At 38.4% G+C, this 26962-nt stretch overlaps 1 protein-coding gene across 4 annotated transcripts in view; it reads left to right on the forward strand.

Moving 5' to 3' along the window:
• The first annotated feature begins 222 nt into the window (after positions 1-222).
• Positions 223-26962, forward strand: part of ccdc85cb (coiled-coil domain containing 85C, b) — an 81263-nt gene continuing 54523 nt past the window's right edge. For 3 of the 4 annotated variants that reach the window (XM_079832098.1, XM_079832097.1, XM_079832100.1), the window contains exon 1: positions 223-1499. In XM_079832098.1, the coding sequence (XP_079688224.1) occupies positions 761-1499 (739 nt within the window). In that variant the 5' untranslated portion in view covers positions 223-760. The remainder of the gene's footprint in view (positions 1500-26962) is intronic. The other variant, XM_079832099.1, reaches the window with a different exon arrangement.

Raw genomic sequence — 26962 nt, forward strand, 5'->3', positions numbered from 1 at the left:
ACAAATTAAACTTTCAGCATATTAACATGAACAAAACTGGTCATTATAACAAAAATAATTATGAATTTATTATTATTATTATTATTATTTAATCATTTAAACAGCAATTCTATTCCTAATAAATACAATTTAAAAATCAGCCCGTTTAAGTGTTTCTTTGCAGAGTGGTTGGGAATGTAGGCTCTGTCTCTTTAAGAGGGCAGATCCTGCTTTTTGCCTCTCATCTCTGAACCTGCTCAGATCCGCTCGGATCATTTCACACCAGTTCATACGAAGAGCAGAACCCGAGACCCTCAACAACGACACACGTGAGGAGCTAAATGGCAAACCCCTTCTGATCTGATCTTTGAAGCTTCCGATTAATTTTAACGTGGTTTTTTAAATTTTTCTTATGAAGGCTGTGTTTATGAGTTTTATATTTTTTAAAGATTGCTCTTGAAACCTCTTAGATCATTCGTTTCTAAAGGAATATTTCATGAGGAAAACCGTTTTTCATTTACAACGATGCTCGTGGATTTATATATCGTGCACATTTCAGGATTTTTAAAAACATGCATGATTGCAAAGTTAGAAGTGAGGCGTTAATAAAGGTGATAGTTTAAAAAATAAAATTGTCCGGAATACAAATCAGTTTATGCACAGTTTTGGGGTAGCCTATACCTGTGAATATTCAAATAATTTAATACATTAATATTTTGTTTTTTAATTCGTTTTAATACTGCGCTTTTCTGGTGGGATTGAAACACAGCATGTTAGACCTATGTTGAATATTTTACCCGGAGATTCCTCTGTAAGAGTCATGATGGCAAAACATTGTCCTAATGATGACCTGAGTAAGATACCTGATGATGAACTGATTAGATGGAGTAAAGAGGACTTGATTAAGAGACTGAGAAGGGTTGACGGTGAGAAGATGAACCTGATGCTGGAACATGGGAACATGATGAAGGACATCAACCGCAGACTGCAGGTGCACCTCCACGAGATCCGTAATCTAAAAGATATCAACCAGAAACTGCAAGACGATAACCAGGAGCTCAGGGAACTCTGTTGCTTTCTCGATGACGATCGGCAGAAAGGTAAGAAGCTGTCTCGGGAATGGCAGAGGTTTGGCAGGTATACAGCGAGCTCCGTGTGGAAGGAGGTGAGCACCTATCAGCAGAAACTCAAGGAGCTGGAGGTTAACCAGGAAAACATTCTTCAGGAGAATGCAGAACTAAAGGAAATCATTCTCATGTTGGATGAAGATCGGAATGGAGCTGGATCAAGGAGTTCTATTGACAGCCAGTCCAGTCTGAGCAACCTAAATGGAGGCTCGGGCACTGTCAGAGATGTTGGGGACGGGAGCAGTACCTCCAGCGGTGGAAGTGCTGGCAGCCCAGACCATCATCATAATCATATACACAAGACTGTAGAAACCAAGATTGGCACCATAAGACGATCGATGGATGATCTCTCCGCTCCACATCATCACAGGAGCATCCCCAATGGACTCAATGGTGAGTAAACATCTTTGCCAACGAAGAGTTTTGTGGCTTTTAGTGCATGTCTTTTAGACTTGAGACCATTCTCTTATTAGTAGGCCTACTCTCTTTAAAAAGTACACATTTAAGTCGTTATCTTCCAAAAAAAAAACGAACCAAAAATACTGATGACTCATCTTGCACTAGTGGGTGTTTCCAATTTTTTCTTCAATAAAATTCTGTCTAGAACAAGAAAGTCCCACTTATTTAATAAAGAGCTGGAACGCTCACAATGTCACTGCACCACCATATTGGATTCCCACATATCCTACTATCTTAATAAGCAATCATCTGTGGCATAAAGGAAAGTTTATTAGCTATTAAAAACAGTACTTAATGTTTCAATTGGAAATAAGTAAACCCAGGAGAGAAAACTTGTCACCTGTCAAGCCATTTCATGGGGGTTTAAACAGTTTTGCTCACAAATCTTTGGTTGGAGGTTTAAGAAGTTTTAAGATGCTCAGAAAAGTGGAATGGAAGGCTTGATTTCAAAGAGCGATATAACTAATTATTGGCATCCATCACTTCCTGATGCTTTAGTTTTAAGTTCTGTAAGTAAAATGAAACTAGGAGCAAACTTGCAAAATAGCTTGGGTGAACTAATGTAAATGATTATATTAAACGTATGTACTTAACAGTAAACAAGCGTTTAGATCTCACAATATTACTGAAGATGTAGCTAATTACCCCTGTGGTAATTACTTAAATCACCTCTGATCAATAAAACAACAGTATCGCATGTGACTGTGGCCTTGAGTGAAGGTCTTGTGTTAATTACTTTTACAGTAGATCGGATGTATGGATTTTGGATTTGCTGATGGTCTTCGTTTTCTCATGCTGTAGAAGGGCTTACAAAAAGAAATCAATGCAATCGCCCTATTCAAGCCCTAAACACCCACATGAGCTGACTGTTTGATAGCTGTAATTAAATGATGCCATGATTTCAGATGAAAGTATTGTGCTTTTGAAGTGACATCTGAAAATGCTTCCTGTTTTGTTGGCTAGCTTTTGACTTTGAGTCATTTAACATAAATGCCAATTTACAATGGTAAATGGACTGCATTTATATAGCGCTTTTAACAGACCTACGGCCATCTAAAGCGCTTTACATTTGCCTCACATTCACCCATTCACACACTCATTCACACACTCATTCACACACCGACGGCGGTGTCAGCCATGCAAGGCGCCATCCAGCTCGTCGGGAGCAGCAGGGGTTAGGTGTCTTGCTCATGGACACCTCGGCACTTGGTCAGGTGGAACCGGGGATCGAACCACCAACCTTCCATTTTGTAGACAACCTACATGAACCACTGAGCCACTGCCGCCCCTAAATGATCCTCCTAAAAATTTAAACATTTTTTTTTAAAGGAACGTTTAAAAAAGCTACTTAAAGGTCCTAATTTAAAGGTGCACTGTTTAAATTTTAGCAGCATCTAGCAGTGATGTTGTGAATTGCAACCGCCCACCACTCACCCTTCCCTTTCAAAGCATATTGAGAAGCTATGGTGGCTGACACAGGACAAAGATGTTGTCTGAGACATCAGAGAGTAGCTAGTGCTCTGTAGAGCAGTTTGTCCGTTGTTAGATTTAATGCCAACTTCACTGTAAGGGGACCCGCGGTGTATGTTGAGAGAAATGGCTCATTCTAAGGTAATAAAAACATAATGGTTCATTATGTAAGGTCACCACTGAAAACATAGTTATGTATATTATATTGCATTTCTGTCAATAGATCCTCATAAATACTATACACTGCACCTTTATCTAAGACCTAAACCTGGCTTAATCTAAGGCCGGTTTCACACTGCACGCGTTAGCAGAGCGTAAGCAGCGCATATTTTTTTTGGCGCCCACGTTAACAGATTGGAGCATTCACAGATGCTCTAACCTGCTATGGTGCGGCAGCGCGTAGCAGGAGCAGAGCAGAAGCAGCAGTGCCGCAATGGTTTCAGCGCAGAGTCTATTTTTGCCGCGCTGCTCACACTGAATTAAAGCCACAGTGGATTGTTCTTGATCAAAACTGACCTGATTAACATGGAAAATAACTAATTTCACCATGAAATCATGTAATGAAGTGTCCCGTGTGTTTCACGATCACCATATGACATCCAGTGCTGTGAAAAAATTAAATAAAATACACGAAAACACAACACTGCCAGAAGTTTTTGCCCTAACTTCAAAAGCCTCTTTAAATGATTAAAACTAGAAGCATATCTTCACTTTAATGTTACATTTATCATGTGAACTACTTATATACAACATGTTATATGCATGTATGTATGAGACCGAGGGGAACACGGTCGCATTTGCAGCAGATATATGCTGCCCATCATAAATCAAAGCACGAGACAGACAGGGGTCGGAGGAGAAGACTGGAAAATGTGACATAATGGACAATATTCGTCTGTATTTGCAATACACGAGCCGCGGTTCAGCTGCGCAAGACAAACGCTGCCAGTGTGAATGCACAACGGGCGCGCGCGCACATGGCTCCCGCTCTCCATACGCACTGCTCCTGCCCTGCCAATGCACTGCTTGTGTGTGCGGTGTGAAGCCGGCGTAAGACCTGTCTGTGAAACTGGGCCTAAGCCTATTTTTAGGACCATTGAGATTTTTGTATTGTGACAATTAAGCACATTTCCCCCAATTTTCAGAATGTGTAGCTAATAATAATCTTATTAGCTACACCAGTGGCCATTAAGTGAACTGCAGCCAGCAACTTATTGCTTATTGTTTGGTATTATCCTGAACATTGTATAAGCAGTTGTTGCATGTGTCATTGAACGGAAGAGAGGCTCTCTGGAGCACGTGTAAACGTCACATCCTTTTGATTTTCACAGGAAAAACGAGTCCTTGACTTAAAAATCGGTCTACAGGCTTTCATAAGCTCTATTCGGACGGGGTTATTTTTACAAGGGTAGATGGAGTAAAGTAAGCAGAAGTGGGAGGGCTAACTCGATTTATGCTCTGCCATCACCTCCCTTTCATCACCTTTTAAACAGGAAATTACGGAATATTTACGTACATATTTACAGTGGTCTATTTGGACGGGATTAGTATTATCTGAGGTAATTTTACCGGGCCTTTTTACAGAAGGTAAAAGTCGCCGTAATCTTTGTTGACATTGTCCGTAATGTTTACAGAGATGGCACATTCGGACAGGACTAAAATCACTGAGGAGCTCTGGTAATAATTACTTTACCCCACCTCTCCATGTAAAACTAATCCCGTCTGAATAGGGCTATAGACAACATAGGAAGTTGGGGAAGGTATTGTTTTTATAGTTTTGTTCACACATTGCTCACACATTTTGTCTTTAAAATGTCACAGTGCAAAAATCTTTTGTCATTTGAGGTCAAGAATTTTTTTGACCGGTTTCATCAGATTCACCCATTTCCACCCTGATAAACGCCATGACTTGAGCACAAAATGGTGGTCTACTTTGATCGTAAAGAGTCCTGTCACTATGCCATCTTGTCCGATCAATGAATAAATTTGATCATGGTTAAGCCCCTGGGGTCAGTGTGTGTGGCCTGGATTCAATGTGTGGTGCAGTGTCATTTAATATGATGGTCCAGTAGAGTGCATATATGTTTGGAGTGTGTATCTTGGTAAATGAGTCTTGATAAATGAGTGAAATGGGACCTGTGGAGGTATTTGCCAGAGATATTGGCTAGTGTAAGGCAAATAGAGAGTGGATGGTTTGGAGAGTGTGCGTATGAGGTCCCCTGCTCTCTTTCCTCCTTAAGGGGTCTCATCAATCAGTTGAGCCGTTGGCTGTCCCAATGCACAGATGGTGCTGCGGTAATCTTCAGAGACAGGTTCATATTTCATCGCAGTGTTCGATCCCAAGCTGTGTTGCACAACTGCTCACAACTCTATGGTTTCAAAAGTTGACGCCTTCACACACAGGAAGTAGTGCTACATTTCTAGCATATTCTAACACTGTGGGCAACATTTTTGAAATGATTTTGATTGCAAATCAGATTTCGAAAGTAAATCATGGTCCTGTGAATCACTGACCAACAAGTGCCCCTGCATGATTGTCATGCATGTAAAGCATGTTAATGGATTTAGTCATCATCAAATTCTCACTCAGATCTCATACAACAATGTGACACCTGTGTCAGTCAACTTGGAGACCTGGATTTTTTTTAATTAATAGAGTGCTCAGGTTTTAAAGGTTTTTTCATTGTTCACCCAAAATGGAAAATTCTGTCAATAATTACTCACCCTCATATCATTCCAAACCCGTAAGAAATTTGTTCATCTTCGGAACACAAATGAAAATATTTTGGATTGAAACCGAGAACCCTCAGAATAATTACTTTATTCAACAATTTCTTTCTGGCCTGTGCCAGTCTCCTACGCTGTTTACGTTGTAAATACAGTGCAGCTCCCGCGCATGCGTCGTGGTGCTCACGCTCAAATTAAATATCTTAATTTGTGTTACGAAGATGAACAAAGGTCTTACGGGTTTGGAATGACATGAGGTTGAGTAATATATGACAGAATTTAAATTTTTGGGTGAACTATACCTTTAATTCTAAAATCCAATGTAAGATTTCAAGTCATGGGTTCCCATTGGAATTTCAACCCATTTTTTTTTTCAATGGCAGTTTTTCAATTATTAATAAACCAAGCGTTCTCCAGCTGTAAAACAGTGCCCGGTTGGTCTCTCAACATCGTCCCTACTCACCATATCCACCCACCACACCCGAGATCCAGTTTCCATTGGTTCAACTTTCAAATGACGTTGGTAAACACTGTGTTATGATCGTGATGTGATCGGATCCTTGAAGTCCTACAGATTTAGCCAAGCAGCATGTCACGTCACTCCATGACCTACACATTGTCTTATTTTTTTTATTTTTTTTGGCTCGTTGTTCAAGACAACCTGCAACAAATAAAGATATACAATGTACTATTGTTTAACAATATTTCGCGAAGTTACAAAAGTGGAGCAAAAGCATCATGTGTACTGTTTACACATGCGTCGGCTGCACTTTTTCATTTTTACACATATACATATCCCTACATTCATTGAATAGCCAAGCTTCTAAGCTTTAAAATCACACATTTTTTGTTGGTTAAGCAAGTGGTTGTTAAGGGGTCATGAAACCCCCTGTTTCAGCAGCAGTCAGTTCTCACCACAGTTTAGAAAAATGCTACAGAAAGTGAGAGTGGTTAAGCTGGTGAGCGGGGAGACACAGCAACGGTTTCTGATTCAGACAGTTTTATGTCGTTCTCATTAAAAGCATCAAATCATCCCACAATTGCACAAAGCAAATTACTATTACACGCAACACAATATACACATGGTTTCGTAAGCTCACCGTAAATTACATAAATACATACATCCTTTGACAGCTATAAACACAAATTAATGCACAGCCATTTGCATTTGTTCTCTGCATCAAAAATATATGAACAAGCTCTTGCAACTTTGATAATTTTTGAGTCTTATTTTGCGTCATTTTTATAGGCTGTTTAATTGTTTAAAGTTCCATAAAGACCGGTTACACTCACAGTGTGGATGAATCACGTTTTGGTCGAAGACTCACGATCTATTGAAGTTAACTTGCGCAACGCAGAAACTCTTACAAAGCAAAAACAAACTCTCATTTTTATATCCATAAATGCATCTCTCACTTACTCTATGCAATCTCACTGTTTGAAGCGCCTGCCATAGGAAATCAACGCGTGCTGAATAATTATGCAAGGTGTCTTCTCATAGGATACGGTCACGCAGTCTCATGAAAACGTCACATCCTGTGACGCTGACACAAAGATGGTGTCTAGTTAAAAAGGTTTAACATTAACTCGTTTTCTCCTACATTCAAAACTAACGGATGGTAGCATTGACTTCTATGATGTTCAAAACGCATAACTCTCTTATAATCTTTCTAATCAAAAAATTTCAGCCAAACACAATTGAAAAATTTTAACAATTTAAAAAATATCCTGGCTCTTCCAAGCTTTATAATGGGAGTGAATGGTATCATTTTTTTTTTAAGCACAAAAAAGCGCATCCATCCATCATAAAATTAATCCATCCAGCTCCAGGGGGTTAATAAAGGCCTTCTAAATCGAAGCGATGCGTTTTTGTAAGAAAAATATCCATATTTATAACTTTATAAACTATATCCATATTTTTTACTTTATAATCGCTGGCTTCCAGTAAAGGCCGTACGTGAGTCTAGTTCAGGTGGAAGAGTGATCTCTGACCTCAGGCATTTATTAACTCGCTGGGGCCATATGGATTACTTTTATGATGGATAGATGTGCTCTTTTGAGCATTAAAAAAATGGTACCGTTCACTCCCATTATAAAACTTGGAAGATAATATAAATCAGATTAGATTTGGCTGAAAGAAGAAAGTCATACACCTAGGATGGCTTGTGGGTGTGTAAATGATGGGAGAAATTTCATTTTGGGGGATGAACTAACCCTTTAAGTTTGCCATTTTTTAACATGTTTGATATGGCATATGCCATTAATGGCTGAGCTTGTTAAGCCTGTACAATCTTTTTCACTTATGTTGCCTATGTTATATTGTTGCCTTGCAATAGCTCATGAGGGATGTTTCGCCTTGTGTCAGTGGGCAGTAAAATCACTGAACCCAGTTTAAGAATGAGGGCAGTGACCCAATGAGGGTTAAAGTGAATCTATGGAACTAGCTCAGCCAGTTCTTCACAACTCAATCATTTGCTAAGCTCGCAGATTGCATCTTAGTGTGGTGACGCCATATAACATTCATGGAATTTCAGTCTGTAAACTTTAGAGGGGTCATGAATTGAGAAATCAACTTTTCATTCAGCCTTTGATATATACAAGTTAAGAGCTGAAACTTCCTTGTTAGTCAAAGAAAAGCTTTCATTCACACCAGCCCCAACAAACGCTCGATCTCAGAATATGCCAAGCCTTGAGGTCAGCGTGTGGTGAAACGCCGCCTCAACAGAAGAATAAGTACGCCGGATTCTGTAGCCCCGCCCACCAACTCGTTTGAGCTTAACGGATCGCGCTATCCGAGCAATAAACACGCCGAAGATAGCAAGATAGGCTGTGCCTTGTTGTGGAAGAACACGGTCCTGCATAAGCTTCCTTCGGATTCTAATATTAGGAATTTTTGTTTTGCTGATGTGTGTGTGTGTGTGTGTGTGTGTGATGCGCGGTTCACGGATATATCCACTGATCGGGCAGGCCAAGTAATAAAAAATAACATTCATATTAATTGCGGGTGGATGAGAGATAAATCATTGTGTTTGTTTGATAAAGACATTTTGCGAGTCCTGTGGGCAGATTCCGGTTGCCGTTTTTCCACATTTGAAAGTTTTCAAAACAATTCCCCACATGTACTTACGGGGGAGCTGAAACATCCAATCATAGCAGTGGGCATTTGCTTCCAAGTCTTCAGTGTGGCACGCCCATAAAAACCGAGTGTTCCAGGAGAGAGGCTCAAAACCAGGGTAGAAAATAGCCTATTACTTATTCATTATGATGTTTTTGAAAAAAAAACACGCAATCGTAAATCCTGTTTATGGCGTGCCACATTCTTGCAGAATGTAGCTTTAGAGGGATATTTCACCCCAAAATTTAAATTATCCCATGATTTACTCACCCTGAAGTCATCCTAGGTGTATATGACATTCTTCTTTCAAACGAATACAATCAGAGTTATATTAAAACATGTCCTGGCTCTTCCAAGCATTATAATGACAGTGAATGGCTGTTTCTGTTTTGAAATCCATAAAAGTGCATCTATCCATCCACACGGCTCCAGGGGGTTAATAAAGTCCTATCCATATAATCCATCCAAATGTCCATATTTAAAACTTTACAAACTGTAATTTCTAATTTCCACTAACTGTCGTACGCACGTTCATGCTGTTCAAGAGTATGACATAGGACGCTCCGGTGAGAATATGCTAGTTTGCGAGAACCAAGTTTTGTTTTGCTCTATCCTCTGCGCTTCCGCATTCGTCACCAGAACTTACACCCAACCCTTACTTACTTTTATGATGGATAGGTGCACTTTTATGGACTTCAAAACAGAAACAGCCATTCACGCCATTATAAAGCTTGGAAGAGTCAGGACATCCGATTGATTTGTCTGAAAGAAGAATGTCATATACACCTAGGATGACTTGAGGGTGAGTAAATCATAGTTCACCCAAAAATTAAAATTAGCCTATCTCTTTAATCCTAATTAACATTTGAACCAGCTAATCAAAGTCTTCTGGATCACTAGAAACTTCCAGACAGGTGTGTTCAAGCTAAACCCTGCTGGAAGGTGGACCTGCAGGAGCAGGGTTGGACACTCAAAAGTATTAAAAATTCAAATATTACGTTTGCCCTATAACTTGGCAGAGTGTTTTAGCCAGGCTTGTTTCTTTTCTTAAATATACAAGTTTAAAGGGTGTGCCAGTGAGCTGACCAGCGTCAGAAGTGTTGCGCTTTTAAAACTTGCTTTTCCAGTATGCACAAGACTGATGAATCACAACATGGTATTCTTAAACACAACTTTCTATCTGTGCTGTCAGAGCATGTAGGACATTAATTAATCCATGGGAGAATTAAAGGGAAAACCAATGAAGCAAAAGATTATTTTTGACTTTGTTTGTGGCTCTGCAATAGTGGAAGGTTTTTCTTTGTCGTTTGGCCCAGGAGTACAGGCATGAGATGGCGCAAGCAGGCTCTTTCAGCTGGCTTTAGTCAGACGGAAAGGCCGCCTGTCATGAATTCCCACATTCCTTATTAAACAATAGTGAGTCCTTTCTTAACAACCTAAATAAAGCGACGTAGTGACACTCATACAGTGTACCCCACATAAGACGACAAGAATTGAGATGGAGAATTTCCACTTCTACAGTGTATAGTTTAAATAACCTTTGGTCTGCTCTCTTAGTAAATGGTTAAGTAAAATGTCTGTATATATTCTGTGTGAAACTCTTGAGCTGGACAGCTGTCTTTGAGTGGGCAACTCTCAAGTGGGTTTTATTTGTGGGTTTACATAGTGGTAGCACTGACAGTATGCTCTGCTTTAGTTGGTAGACATTAGTAAAGGTGTCTCTGAAAAGTGTCTTTAAATTAATCCCACAGCTATTGTACAGCCGTAAACATACATATCGAAATGTTGCATCACAACTTGTGCTGTATTTGGAGCATTTTGTGCCATTAACATTGTGTTTTTTTAAGGGATACTCCTTGATTTATCAACTGGGGTCATATGGATTCCTGTCATATTTACTTTGCGTGGTTTTAGGTCTTATATGGACTCATAGAGATGGATTGTTTTTCTAAAAATCTTTCTTTGTGTGAAGAAAGAAAACATATAAATCTGGGACAGCATAAGGTGAATAAATTATTAAATAATTTGTATGTTTGTGTGGAGTATCCCAACCCAATCTCATGCAATTCGTACTATTTCGTATGATTTTTGGTAAATCGTACATATTTTACTAGTTCTTATGAATTCGTACAAATTACCTACCCCTAACCCCGTCACTGGGGTTTAGACAAATCGTACAAATTTTTATGAGTGAGGTCGTACGAATTCATACAAATTCGCCACCTCGTAAAATAGGAATTGGTCGAGAGATAGCGTTGAGTATCTTGAAGATGTCAAGCAACTTTTTCAAAACTCATCTTGAGACCCTTGTGTTTTGTTCCATTCTGTTCCCTACTTGTTTTTGAACACAAGAACATGTCCTAAGCAACTGTCCCTAAATAAATGTGTCCGATCGTGGGCCACTTGAACCCAAAATCAGCCTTCTTCTTCTTCTTCAGGGCTTCCTGAAGACCAGTTAATCGACTGCCGTTTGAGCTACTTGTCGATTAAAAGTTTTGCACATCTCTATTTTTTGTATCACCTCGACAGGCAGTGTTTATAACTAGTGCTTGTTGAGCAATTTCATGGACTTGTAGCATTAATCTAGGCTTTGTCCAGGTGGGAATGCATCGATTGTCTGTTTATTTATTGCTGCCTGTTGAAATGCAGTGTAATGAGGTTGTTAATGAAGCGACCAGGTGGCACATTGGCAGGGCACTAGCTGCTCCAAAGCACACATTCAGCAATCCGATTCTGTTGACGCAAACGGTGACCTTAATTTTGTGTCAAGCAAAAGTTAACCAAAGTGTCCCCAATGTCATCAGAGGCCAATTTGGATAGAGCTCTTCCTGTGAGCGTCAGCCGTTTCTGCAATCTGCCAGGAGAATAGGGTATTCTCTAAACAAATTCACAGAGCATGTCTGTCTTTCACCTTTGACATTTTGTCCCAGTGTCCCAGATGTTATTCTGATGACTTTGTCCAATTTGTGGCATGCAATTGCTGGACCTTCTTTATTAACATCTGTATTAGTTTGTTGATAGATTTTTGTCTTCATTCATCCTCATTAAGTGTTCTTTTTGGGATTCATGAAATCGGTCATACAAGTGTCCTGCTTTCAACTTCATTCATTCCTCCCATGCTATGCATCACCTAAATATGAAGCACCTAAAGCAGGGGTGTCCAAAAGTCGGTGCTGGAGGGCCACTGTCCTGCAGTGTTTAGCGCCAACTTGCCTCAACACCTGTCTGGAAGTTTCTAGTATGCCTAATAAGACCTTGATTAGCTGGTACAGGTGTGTTAATTTGGGGTTGGAGCTAAACTTTGCAGGACAGTGGCCCTCCAGGAGCAGGATTGGACACCCCTGACCTAAAGGGACACAGGGAAAAAATTTGATGGGGTTGGGGGTTCTCTCAATTCTTTTGTAATAAGAGAGGCACCGATGTATCGGCCAATGATCAGTATCAGCTGATAAAAGCAATTATTTTCACTATCGGCCATCAGCTGATGATCAGAGCCGTTTATAGTAGGGATGTTAACCGATGACCGTTTGACCGATGGTTGACCGTATCAACGTTAACCGATCAAAGTTGTCGGTTGTCGGTTAAAAAAAAAAAAGTGATCTCTAAATTAGGCTATTATAGACAGTGGACTAAACGCTACTACAGTTAGCCATCTCATTCCAAAATCTTTTTGTGTGAAGTGAACAAATCCCTCACACTCAATTTTTCATAACTCGCCTGTTTGTACTTAATAAACCAATAAAAACATTTGGCGCGAGGTCACAGCGTTTGGGTTTGCACGCTCACAAGGTTTGCGGTTAGAGCCAGGGCAGACGACAGTATGATGCGTGCAAAGAAAAGTAGTGTGTGGGACCATTTCACCAAAAAGAACGACACAGATGTAAGTTGCAACTTGTGTGATACAGTGCTTAATTAGAAGGCACACAGTGAGTTAGACCTGCCTTGGCCGGTGCGTCTTTTACGCATTCTGAAGGTGCCTGTTTTATCCATTGGTTTTATCGTGTTGCAGTCTATTAGACAACATTCCGCATAAGATGGGCTTACATTTGGAAATATATTACATCTACATTTCAGTGGTAACACATAAGGTGTCGATCATCATCTTTCTTTATTATTGTTAGCACTACCTCGAACTAAAGCGGCGTCTCTTCGGAGCTGTCATTTTCTTAAATGAGCCGCAGCAATGTTTCAAATGAGCTTCTAACGCTAGACAAATGCCTTTATTTTCAACGCGATCACCTTGTACCCAAACCATTTCGAAACTAAGGAGCCATTTGTCCTCCGATTACAAACAAGGTCCTCGGCGCCGCGTTTGCGGGACTCATGTTTTGCGCTGTAGGGGATTTTAAAAAAGTGACGTGAGTGGAAGGCAGGCGGCGACGCTGGTACAGTGTGGGTGTGAGAGCGGGAGGCAGAGCGGCAGAGAGATGCGACAGAGTTGCGAAATTGCAGGCGCTGTTCGCGGCTGTTATTTCAAATAGCGCAGCATATTTTAAACTAATTGGTTAACCGGTTTCAACCGGCTAATAAGGCTCGGTGGTCGGTCAAGAAAATGTTTAGTTTTCGCCTGTCAATCAAAAGAGGGCAAAAAAATGTCTGACAAAAACTTGTCAACTCCTACTGTGTGTGAAGAAAAAGTCTTATTGTTAACGAGACAATAGCACATTAACAGTTTAAAAAAATTGTGCCGTTAAAGCAAGCTCTATTTGATCCTATGAATCATCTCTAGTTCCATCCAGGGTTGCCAGGTTTGTGGTTTTCCCTACACCAAACATGATATGTAGCGCTCCTCCCATTCAATAATCACGAGCTTTGTGCATTGTTACTTGTAATAAGATACAAAGTCTCAGCTTTCAAATATCTATCTATTTTATCACAAAGTTCAAACATTAAATGGTGTTTGATACAAGTTACAGCACAAAAAAAACATACATGGACATCAGAAGGTATGTTAAAAGATACAGTACAACTTACTGAATTGCATCATGTCATGTCATGTCGCTCAATCTGTGTTTCAACTGCAGGAACACGTCAATAAAACAACTTGTGATTATGAAAACTACCTTGTGTGCAACCGAGTTGCATACAAACATTTCAGTTTTTATTTGAGTGTAATTATTAAATCTGAAAAATAATAGTTTGGTCTGTGTTGTTAATTTAACCTAATATTACAGTAATGTATCAAATGAGATGTTTCCCTGTATAAATTACAGCATTAGTTGGGAGTGATTTTTGTTCTTTAAGAAAATAAAACTATCGGTATCAGTATCGGCTGATCTCATTATCATATTATTATTGGTATTGGCAGAGGAACTTAGTATCGATGCATCTCTAGAAATAATGAGGTAAGTGCTTTTACGAGTGAACGCAAGGCTTCTCAGGGGAATGCAATAATTTTGCGAGAGACTGCAAATGTTTTGTGAGACAAAGCAAAGTTTGGGAAAAAGGGAAACGCAACACTTTTGCAAAAGAACACAAAAGCATTGAATTTTATAATTTTTTATCATTTCAAATTTCTCATTATCATGTCCCCTTATAGGTGCTCCGTACCAATAATCCCAAAACGTGATCTTTATATTTCTTCTTGAATACAGGGTCTGCCTCTCCATGTTCTGAGCTTATGTTTTCTACCTAGAAAGAAGTGGGCCATCTGTCCATTGCTTTTGTCTAAAAAAAAAAAGACAAAGCTGAGGCCTTCAAAAACTGTTGAATGGTCCTCTGTAAGCATGAATGCACTAGACATGTCTGCAGGCAAAATGGAAACTTGCTGAGCTGGGGAGAAATGCACGTCCTGTTAACCTTTAGTTCTGGGAGGGGTGTTATACCTTTTCTATCACACCATTTGAGCAAGACTGTCTACCACCTGTTGGCATCTCAGTTCTCATGTTAGGACAGGATTGGAGGGTTGTGTGACCTCACCGGTACAACTGTGGTTTTATTTGACTAAATCATGGTAGGATGGACTTTTGAATACAAATGGAAATTTGCAGAGCTTTCTGCAGAATTGTTCAACCACTGAATTATTGGAAATTAATGCCAACCTTGTGGTGGCAAACTGGCTATGATGCAAACCATTTTTTAGGTTTTCATCCCTAAAATGTTCTTACATCATTGTTAAGCTTAGAAACAGTCCAAGCCACTATTAGTAGTTTTGGAAATCTCTGAATAGCTTGTCATAATTTTCTTGACCACTGTCTTGTCTTTTTCTGGTTCTTTTGCTCTGCTGTTCGCTGTATTCAGTCTAAAGAACTAAGCTAAAAGCCAGGTGATTTTACAAAGTGCAGGATTCATGAAAGGACAGCATCTCTGAATGATTATGCCCTTAAACTAGCTTGCACTGTTTGCTTCCGCTCTTAGGTGAGCTATTTTCTCTAGAGACTGAAGTGATCTGTATGCATTAAAGCTATGAGACTGAGCGGTGAGACAGACATACCTTTATAAACCAGTCAATAAAGAGCTAGTGAATGAATCCATCCTCTTTCATCTTGCAGGGAATATCCATATCAGATTAGGTGAGGCTGTTTATTGTCAACTATTAACTCAAGAATTTGATTCTGTCCAGTTTGCAAAAAGGTTCTATCCACAAGTCGTCTGCAGTTCACATGAAGTGAAGTGAACCGACCAGACTCATCCCTAGTTTTGTTTTTTTTTAATTCCGTTTTGATGATAGAGGTCAAACTGAGACAACATTTACATTTTTTAACCCTCTATTGTTTAATGTTGCCTCCCATTTTGTTTCACTTTGCGAGCACATGATGCAAATGCAACTGTTTTTTTCTTTTTTTTTCTTGTGATAACCCTTTTACTTAATTGATTCACTTAACTGAGGCACAAAATAGAATATTTGTTCTAAAATGTGTATGCATTACTGCTAGGTAGGTTACCACGATAAATTAGCGTCTCCTGTTCACCTATACTGCATGTTTTTGGATTGTGGGGTAAACCTATACAGTCACAGGGAGAACATGCAAACTCCACACAGCTCGAACTAGGGACCTTCTTGCTGTGAGGCAAGTGCTGCCCATCAGTGGATATACACTTTATTTAAACATATATTTATATATACATTTTTACCTAAAATATTGGTGTTAATAAAAAAAAGTATTGTGCCAGATATATATTTAAATAACATTTTAAGTAAAATGTAAATAAAAAATTAACTAAGCAAATAATGTTATTTATTTCTGTCAACAAACAATCCTCCCAATTGGAAATTATTTTATTATTAGGTAACAATTTATTTCTGTTGTCCACTTTAAAGCAGCACTAGGTAACTTTTGCTCTCGGGCTCCCCCTACAGTTGTGAAACAGTATTGTCCTCTACTACTGTCGTAAACTGTCATTCTACATCAGCGGATGCATCGCACGTGCATTTGTTGACATGACAACCATGATAGCCCTGAACACTGCAGGAGTTCACATGCAGGTGTTCTGCTTGCGTCGCGTGTGAAATGTCTTCATCTCAGGTACAGCGGCATATGTTTCAGCATGTCGTATGAATATAATTTCATGGGTTTTATTTTTTTCAAACGCCAAATGATCGCGATGCTCACGTTTACAAGCCAGCGTCATTATAGTAGCCTAGTCTATTGGTTCCCGTTTTACAGAATCTATATGATACTTCAATTCAGTGTTTGAGTGGTAGGTAATGACCATATATCGTCAATATTATAATATCAAGCTACCCTAGATGAATCTGCAAATTTAAAAAATCGATTTGCATTATAGCTTGAGGAAAGACAAATAAACCAATATCACAGACATGTTAGGTATCCTAAAATATGATTTTGTATGTATTACGTATTTTCTTGCAAGAATGTAGCCCCTCCTCCTCCAGCTCACGCCAACGAGCAAACGCTGGCCCAATGTTGAGCCTCTTCCTGCCTTTAATCCGATCACTTTCTCGTTTCCTCTTTTTGCTTTCCTCCGACAAAACCTTTGCTTTCTTATTTTTCTGTGCTGCTTCGGCCATGACTATAACATTTGGCAAACAAATGATAGTTTGGCTCACACGTACGAATTTAAGGAAGTGGGGGTGGTGGTGGAAGTGACGTATATGCTGTAAAGCAGTCGAATTTTGTAGTTCTTTTTTTTCTCGGGTTACTACCCGAAACCCGAAGTTTAAAAGTACGATTAAAAACGATACAGACCCCGTCAGGCTATGGCAGACGTGTCATTCAACCTATTGTAAGTCGATGTATCATCACAAGAGTTTTGAAAATATATTATGAAGGTTGAAAAGTTACCTAGTGCTGCTTTAAACATTCTACCAACTATAAGTGACTCTGCAACTACATTTCAACTAATTCAAATTAGAGTATTAGACTGTTAGGTTAAGGTTCTGGTTAGTAGAATAAATTGTCATACAGTCGTGGTAAATATTACCCTTAGTAAATATGATCAATGGCTGTGAAAATTTGATCTTTCATTTCAAAAATCTAACCTTTCATTGAAGTAAAACGAATTATTTCACATTATGAAATAAATGTTTTTCTCTAATACACTTTGACTATAATTATTGGCTCCCCTAGACATTCTATTTACATTCTCATATTTACAATTTTTTGCACACCGGGGTGACTAGGAACATGACATTATCCAGCCATGACTTCCTGTTTCATAGGAGTATAAATATGAGGAAACGCAAAGGCCAAATTCCCTTAATCATCCATTAAACCAAAAAATATAATTATAAAAATATAATATAATTCTGATGTGCAGCAAAAGATTGTTGAGCTTCACAAAATAGAAAGTGTCTGTAAGAAAAAAAGCATTCTCAATTCCACCATCAGGGCAATAATTAAGAAGTTCCAATCAACAGGAAACATTACAAATGTGCCTGGAAGAGGACGTGTGTCTATAATAACATTTGTCAAAAGTATTAACAATGCAGGTTTATTTTTTACAGGCTTCTTTGTTCATATTTACCAAGGGTGCCAATAATTCTGACCAGGATTTACTTATAGCAGTGGTTCTCAATCTCGGTCCTGACACCCTTTGTTCCCTTGTTCCCAATGTTGTAAGCAGTGCCCTTTGGACTTGGAAAATTTGCAATAAAGCTCTATATGCATTTGTGGAATGAAGTGAAACACTCCTGCATCAGTTAAGGACATACCCCTCATTCAGCTCATAATTTTATATCAGCAATCTAACCTCTCCTCCATCACAAACGGTTTTCTACTCAAAATTTAAGTAAGAGTGAAGGGAATGTTTTCTTATGAGTAGAGGGATTCACAAGGGGGTAAAAGATGAAAGTTGCTCTTCAAGGGGGTTGGGGTGCTTTTTGTGGCGAGCTCAAGATTAAGTCTCAGAATCCGTCAATTTTGCAGTGCAAGCAAGACTGTTAAGTCTCTTGTTGCTAGGATACAATTTTTTGTGTTTTTGGAGTGTGCACTATCCTCTCCCACGGTATTGTCACTTTGCTATTTTTTTAACTTCAAAGGAGGTCAAGGCTTGTTTCAGACCCTCGTTTATGAACATCTCGAGCAATGAATAGAACAACAGTTGCCTCTTAAATGAAAGTAGATTTCTTGCTAGAAACAAGCCTGAAATGGATATAAAACTACACACTCAACAGATTTGTCTGTTCACAGAAAATGTCCTTATGCCAGGGACACTGTCCCTGCTGTTCTAAATTCTAGGAATGAAGGTGTTACATAACCCACACTAATTGGGAAACTCGTGAATTCGGTGGAAGATATCACCACTGGTTGAGCTCAGTTTTTCTTCACCACAGATGTGTCAGTCAGGGCTTTGCAAAAACCGCACTGAAGCCGTTTCCATCAGATGAAGTCAGAGCTTGCCTGAGGTCTCCGCATTGCGGTTTCATCTCTGGCTCCACCAGTGCGTCTCATAGCTGTCCAATGGGACCAGTGAACGCTTGGTGGTCAGAGATTAAAAAGGACAACGGCTCAGGGGTAGGTACTAAGACAATTAAGTACTAAGATACTTAATATGACCTTTTTGTGTTAACTACCAGAACCTGGCATCCTGGATCTGGTGTAGGGATAAGCCATCTTTTAGAATTCACACCTTCAATATCTCACAAGGCCCCAGAGAAATGGAGACCGCAGAAACAGAAGTCATGCTACTGCATGCACATGCACTTTTATGTTCTGATAGATCTTCGGCCTTCATGGAAAGACATGGCTTGGAGAGGGATGCTGACATGGCTGTGGTTCATTAGCATGTTGAAGTAATGTTTTTCCAGGGTCAGTTGCATAATATGTGGGAAGGAAACCTGACCATAAAGCATAAACATAGGCTCCGTTAAAAGTGCCCAAGCTAAGGCCATAGATTTATGATTGTTTTGAACTATAGACTTAAATCCAGCAATAGTTTATGACTTCTAGCTCTTTGAGAATATTGTGATTTGTGTCAAATTCAGACAAATCCTCTAAATTAAACTGAATTGACATAGGTAAGCAAAAGAATCGACACTTGCAGAATTCTAAACGGATCTGCAGTTTACTTTGAGTGGAAGGTAGTCTACACATGATTAAAACATAAATGTAATGGCTAATTTCTTGAATGTAGAGTTTTCATAATTTCAAAAAGTGTGTTCACACTTTGTGTTATGTTATGCTTACATTTTTTGGATCATTCTAGGATTATCAGCATTGGCCAGTAACCAATGCTAAACATTTGAAAGGTAGTGTGTACATTTTAATCATTAAATTATTGTAACACTGGTTTTCCAACCTCAGAGGAACATGTCCATATTTAAAGGGTAACTAAACCCCTGCTCAGAGCTTAACTCCACCCACTGGCAATTTTCAAAAAATGCTGGAAAAGTATGGGGCGCCGTTTGTAAAGCGACTCACGCTGAAAATAACAGCAACATTTTGACACATTTAGCTTCAAACAATGTTTAAAAAACTGGTATGAATTTTTGGGGGTCACTTTTTTAGCACATTTACAACAATATTTATCAACTTAGGGAAATTTTAAATAGTTAAATCTAAATGTTATATCTAAATCTAAATGTTAAATCTAAATCTAAATGTTAAATGTAAATGTTAAATCTAAATCTAAATGCTAAATCTAAATCTAAATGTTAAATCTAAATCTAAATGTTAAATCTAAATCTAAATGTTAAATCTAAATGTTAAATCTAAATCTAAATGCTAAATCTAAATCTAAATGTTAAATCTAAATCTAAATGTTAAATCTAAATATAAATGTTGAATCTAAATCTAAATGCTAAATCTAAATGTTAAATCTAAACGTTAAATCTAAATGTTACATCTAAATCTAAATGTAAAATCTAAATGTTAAATCTAAATACAAAATCTAAATCTAAATATTAAATCTAAATGTTAAATCTAAATATAAATGTTGAATCTAAATGTTTCGGGTGAAACTAAATATTTAACTAATATGCAAATTCAGAATGCAGATAACCGGTTTTAAAATTTAGATTTAACATTTAGATTTTACATTTAGATTTAGATGTAACATTTAGATTTAACGTTTAGATTTAACATTTAGATTTAGCATTTAGATTTAGATTTAACATTTAGATTTAGATTTAACATTTAGATTTAGATTTAACATTTAGATTTAGATTTAGCATTTAGATTTAGATTTAACATTTAGATTTAGATTTAGATTTAGATTTAGATTTAACATTTAGATTTAGATTTAACATTTAGATATAACATTTAGATTTAGATTTAACATTTAGATTTAACAATTAACATTTAGATTTAACATTTAACATTTAGATTTAACTATTTAAAATATCTCTAAGTTGACAAATATTGTTGTAAATGTGCTAAAAAAGTGACCGCCAAAAATTCATACCAGTTTTTTAAACATTGTTTGAAGCTAAATTTGTCAAAATGTTGCTGTTATTTTCAGCGTGAGCCGCTTTACAAACGGCGCCCCATAGAAAAGTGGGCAGAGCCCGGCGGACACAGAGGGGACGAACCGAGGGCGGGGCTGAGCGGAGGGCGTGCACCTGAGACCCGCAGTGACGGGTTGATTGACAGCTGTCAGACTCGCGAGTCGCAAAGATGGAGAATGACTGGAGTGACGCCAGCTTTGCAACAGAGCGGTCATTTCTCCTACCTTCACCTGAAGTGGAGGAGGGTGGATTGTCTGTAGACATAAACCCGGAGCCTTATCAATGCGAGCCGCTGCTCAAACTGCGTTAACTCCCGATGCCGACGATGCTAGTGAAGCAGCCGCGCAAGAGAACTGACCTAATCTATCTGCGTCCGTGGCAACCACTTGCGTGTCAGGGTTTGAAAGCGCGTCTCATGTATGAAAATTATCTGTACACATGACGGGCGGCAATAAAATCGCAAGAAAAGCCTGACGTGTACTGACAACTTCTTTATTTAACCGTATTTTCTTCAATACAATGTTAAAGCAAGTGTCAAGTGAGTTTCATTCATAATGTTTCCACTTCATGTAATATGACAGTTCATACTGGAGTAAAGCCGTTCTCATCATGTGATTGGGGGAAACATTTCTGAGGGCGTGGTGAGCTCGTGCTAGGGGCGCGGATAGTGAGCCGTTGGAGGTACCATCCTACGTCACAATGTACCACAACGTCCAATAGGAAAATTCAACTGCAGTAGCCACCGTTCAACCTTAAGAGGGCAGCACTTTGGCGGTTTTACACCATATTTTATAGAATTAAAACACTTTATACTCAAATGTCAAAACATTTACTCGAATCAATGAACAGCATTAATAAAGCCCCAGTATTACAGATCATTAACTAAAAAAAGTTGGTTTAGTGTTTAGTTACCCTTTAATGGGATGAACAACACTTGTGGTTAGAACACCTGTGTGAACTTGAGGGGAACTGAATTTATACATCCACTAAAAATCATTTTGATACCAATGGGTTGAAAGTCTTTGCAGAAATCGCTCAGAAGTGAAGATTGTTTCAGATTGTTCTGAAAAAAGGACTGACATCATTTGTTTGACACTTGCTGTGATAATTAGTTATCTAGAAGTGTGAGTAGTACAAAATTATTCATTGGACACCTTCCCGCGCCGCTTTATGATCTTCTAATGAGCTGCTAGTCTTCTAAAAAAAAACTTCAGATTGTATCAATTAAACACAATCAGAAAAATTGAGTTCTACTCTCAGTAGTAAGGTTGGTCTAGAGAATGTAAATTATTCTCATCAACTTCTGTCTACTTTTACTATTAAGGGATATGTGGAAGGTTTTTTTTCAAGTGGTGTGAGAACAGCAGTAGAACTTGAATAATTTCCAGTTGCCTTGTTAATTGTTTTTTGTGGAACAGGCCACTGCAAGTACCGAGATTGTTGTAGAAAAATAGGCACTTATAACTGTTATATAAACCTACAGTAGACACCAAAATGTCCTGAAATGTATTTAAAAACAAGAATTTAAAGGACATATTTGGACAAGCTGACACATGTTATTCTTACACCTTCAGGTCAAATCCCTGGGAGCCGTTGAGAAGTCAATTAAGTCTTTTTTTGCAAATTTTTTGTCTCATGTTCCTTGTTATTGGCATCTGTTTAGGCTAAGCAAGGGACTCGAAAGGAATAAAGAAACCTTGTCTAAAACTGGATGATGTCAATCAATTCCCATAAAATGAATTCTTTTGGATTTTCATGTATAGAAAAGGAATGCATCTTTATATAATGAAGACTACAGAGAACTTAAAATTTGCCATGTTGGATTTGGAAAGAAAATGTAATTAGTGCGTTTATTCACACTTGAGTTAGGTGGACATGATCTCAATGATTCACACGTTTTAACGGTCATCAATATCGTAAATCCTGCAACGTTTTTTGTATTTTCATTTAAAAAATATTTATATGTACATTTATAACACTAAAACTTTGTATTTTATTACTTTTGCATCAAATTACAATAAAAAAGTTACCGCTGCTGTGAGGGTGTTTAGTAATAGCGTCTATGGGAGTGATGGTAAAAATGTACATATTTCTCTCTTTTCACTGCCGTTATCAATCTCACTCTATTTTTTCCCTCTTTTTGAAAGTTGTGAAATCACTACTGTGATGTTTTTCTTTTGCTATGTGAGCAAATGGGCACACACAAAAAAATATTTAATGTATTCTCTCATTCACAGCTATAATATTTAACCCAACTATGACGACTTCCGCTCTGAGAAACCCGGAAATGTGAAAAGGGTCTATTGTCCTGCAGCACTTCACAGACGATGAGTGGAATAAGAGTTTTAGAAAGTCTTTTTTTAGTCCAATTGCAAATGGATTATCGGGTCCATGTAAACCAAGTGGCAACCTCCCCCAGTTTCTCTCGAAGCCAATAGGGAAGTGACGTAAACTGCAATTCATTGACTGGCTGCTAGAGAATCTCATTGAGCTCCATGTTAAAATGCCCAACTTTACAGCAGAAAAAAAAACATGTTTACAGCCTGTTAAAAATTGTGGTTTTGTTCTATATGGCTAATTTTGCTCTTCATGACAACTGTGAGGGGGGTGAATTTTTTTATAACTCATTCGTTTACATTATATAAAGCCTTAAATTTCTGCATAGTTAAGGGCATGGCCACTTTGAGTGACAGGTGGCTTGCCATTTGTCTGCTGTCTGGTAGTCATCACGTCACCCGGTTGTGCCCATTTTCAGTTATCCAGGAGGGGGTGACGCGCTGCCAAGATGGCCACGGTCGAGTTTACGCTTCAAAACTGCTCTTCAGAAACGTATGGGTGCCGTCACGGACACTACGTCCATATTTTTTTACAGTTTATGATTTTACGCAGCTATTGACTCAAACTGTGCTAATCTACCAAATACAATCGCACAACTTCCAGTAAATATCTCATGACCGCTGTCACCCTGAACTCGGAGATCATGGTTCACAGCTCGTATGGAGTCTGTGGGTCTTTTTGACTTGCTAGATCGCATCCACATTGTAAAATACTTTATTTTTATACTTTTTTTCCAGCAACCTCTGCAATGTTAGTGGTCCATGGTGAAGGAGGAGAAATTTGTACTTTCCCAGAAACAACACAGATAATTAAAGTTCATGTCTTCCTAGATAAACACATTGGCGTCTTGGGTTACATAACGGTTCCACTTGCCAGTGTTGAGATCACACCCTTTACCCGGTTTGGAGGATGCATTGAAATTCTGAGGCTTGTGGTGTCAGCGTTAGTTAAAACTGTGTGGAATTCGCTAGAATTGTACCGCAGCCACCCACCAGCAAACAAACAGCTTAAATACTCCAGTCTGCCCTGTGTCTGTTTGTCTGCACTTAAGAGAATTAAAAGTGGAAGGCAAGTCTTCACCTGATTTACATGTGAACGTAGTGGATAAGCAGGTTTTTTTTTTTTTTTAATGTACAGGTTTCTTAATTACCATGTTCAACGAAAGACAATGTCTGGTTGCTCACACCTCATGTGGTGCGTTAGAACTAGTGATGGACCGACATGTCATCCAGGTTGAATCATCAACAGGTTTTTTTTTTTATTATCAATCACATCACATTCTGAAATTCATGTGAATTCTTCAATTAAATATCAGAATAAACTCAACGTATTATGATGATGATCAATTTGTAATAAAAATGTTGTGTTAAATGGGAGAACTGCACTATACACACATTTTTACTCGAAACCAAAATGCCAAAATGATCATGGTTACTACAGATATGTTACTACTTAAATAAAATAGTCACCACTGTCTTTAAAAAAGGAATTAAACCAAATGACTGATTGACTATGTGATATGGATTGTATGCAGTGTTTCCCATTAATTACCTAGACTGTGGAAGCCCGCCATAGCCCGCCCGCCCGCCAATCTGTGCTGCCACAGTTTCATAATGAACTGAAAATATTTAAAAAAAATAATTGCATAAAAGGTCTCTAACGTTGTTTTACGCCATTGCTTTGGCAAAATATCTGTCAAATAAACCAAAATCGAAAGTACGATATGGCTTTGTGCCCTTGCCAAATGTTCGGCTGTACGATGTCATAGTCATACACTTGTTTCATGTAAACTGAATGGAGAGGAATCTCTTTGCCATTGTTGATCGTGGCATCTGGTAGTAAATAAAATATTTATTGGACATTTGTAGTAGCTGTGATGTGCTCAGCTGTGCCTCTGAAGGCCATCTGATGCTGTGATGTGTCTTCTGTCCCCCAAGGAAATGTTGTTGATCCTACTGTGGTCTCATGCGGCCAGCACTTACATGGTCATGGAGCTAGTAGGCCTGAGGGATTATGGGATACTTTTTCTAACCACTATGTTGTTGGAAGACAATTTGATTGTGGAAGTTCAGGAAACAATGGAAGTATGTGGAATTTTATCAAACATATCTGATATAGCTTGTCGGCTCCAGTGGCCTGCATTGGATATGTTTGATGTGGAGACATCCTAAATCCAAACTGTTTGGTGTCCATCAGAAACAGTGTTAAAGGAACACGCCACTATTTTGTCATTTTTTGAGCGAGATGCTAGCGGTCTAATCCGATTCAATGATCTATGCTAAACTATACTAAAAGTGCTACCGCAAGACCCGGAGATCGGGTGTATGGATTCTAAAACAGTAAAACTCAACTGTTTAAAATGAGTTGGAGTTGGAAAATGTGCCTATTTTCAAAAATAGTGGCGTGTTCCTTTAAGAAGCACTGTTGCTTTTCAATCCCAATTCGTGTCCAGCTGCAGTTTGGTGGGCTGGCCTGATCTTGGTAGTTTCTTCTTGGTTGCACCATGTTTTTCACAGTTGACTTCACATTGTTTCAAGGACAGATCAAAGCTTTACCAATCTTTGTATAACCTTCTCCAGCTTTGGTCCTCCGAACAACAGGTAGTTCCTTCAACACATGAAAAATCTGTATAATTTCAAAGGTCTGTGAGCTCAAGCTTATATTAGTGTAAGAGTTAGAAGACTTGACCTCACCCATCTTAAAGGTGAAGTGGTAAGGGTATTATTTCTGCATCATTAGTGGCATTCAATGGAATGACTAAAATAACGACTTTTCAAACTCCACCCATCTGTCACTGGCCTCACAAACAGACGCTGGTCTGGACAATTAACAGTTAAAAAAAAAAGACAATAAACATTCTTAAATATTCTTCTGTAGAGCTGCTTTACAGCAGAAATTAAAGTCATTTCTTAATTGATGAATTTTGCAACAGTTCCTGTTTATTTCCGTAAAGCTGAAAACAATTGAAACAATCTGTATTGTATGAAGTGCTATACAAATAAATATGACGAAAAATCAAATATGATTTGAAAATCAACCTACAAATGACATATTTCTTACTTAGTTGCCTCTGAATATTAGACTTGAAAAAGAAAAAGTATTTCAACTTCCAAAATATTACAAACACCTTTAAACACAAGACATAAGTAATGCCCTGCCTAGTTTTTAACAGTGTAAATAAACAGCACTTTTGTCTCCCTGAGGAGGCGACTCAGCTCTGAGCAAATGGCTCCATTTGTAGTTGTGTGCTCAAGTAAGGATCAAGGTCACTGTTGCAGTCAATGATTAAACTAAAGACAACGCTCCTAACTGAGGTAATGATTGAAGGTGTACTGTAACATTGTAACTTGTTATTCAGTCACTTTACTTTGATTCAAATGGATAGTTCACCCAAAAATCTAAATCCTGTCATCATTTACACTCATGTCATTCTTAATCTGCATGACTGACTTACTTTTATGTGGAACACAAAATACGTAAACAGTTTTTGTCCGTACAATGAGTTAGTGGGGTCCAGTGTTTTTTGGACCCCAAAGACTTTCACTGTATCACTATGATGGCAGTCAAGTTTTCTACGTTTACGTGACCAGTTCTCTTCCTTACGACTCTCTACACCGGTGAGACTTTGTCGTCTCTCATTTGTCGCTACATTTGCTGCATCCCAATTTGCATACTATCCGTCCTAAATAGTATTTGAAATTAGAATTAGTTAGTCCCAAATTGTATTATGTTGAAATAAGTATTCCAAAGATACCGGATGGTCTACTTTTTCCGATTAGAATCTGAAGTACAGATCCGTGCACACTCTAACGGCTAATATTCTCCACAACCCATTGCGCGTTGGATGAGGATTCAATTAGAACTAAAAACTACAAACTTGCCGGATGTCTAAAATGTTAA

This window comes from Gobio gobio (genome assembly GCF_949357685.1).
Source record: "Gobio gobio genome assembly, chromosome: 12".
In the NCBI taxonomy this organism is placed as follows: domain Eukaryota; kingdom Metazoa; phylum Chordata; class Actinopteri; order Cypriniformes; family Gobionidae; genus Gobio; species Gobio gobio.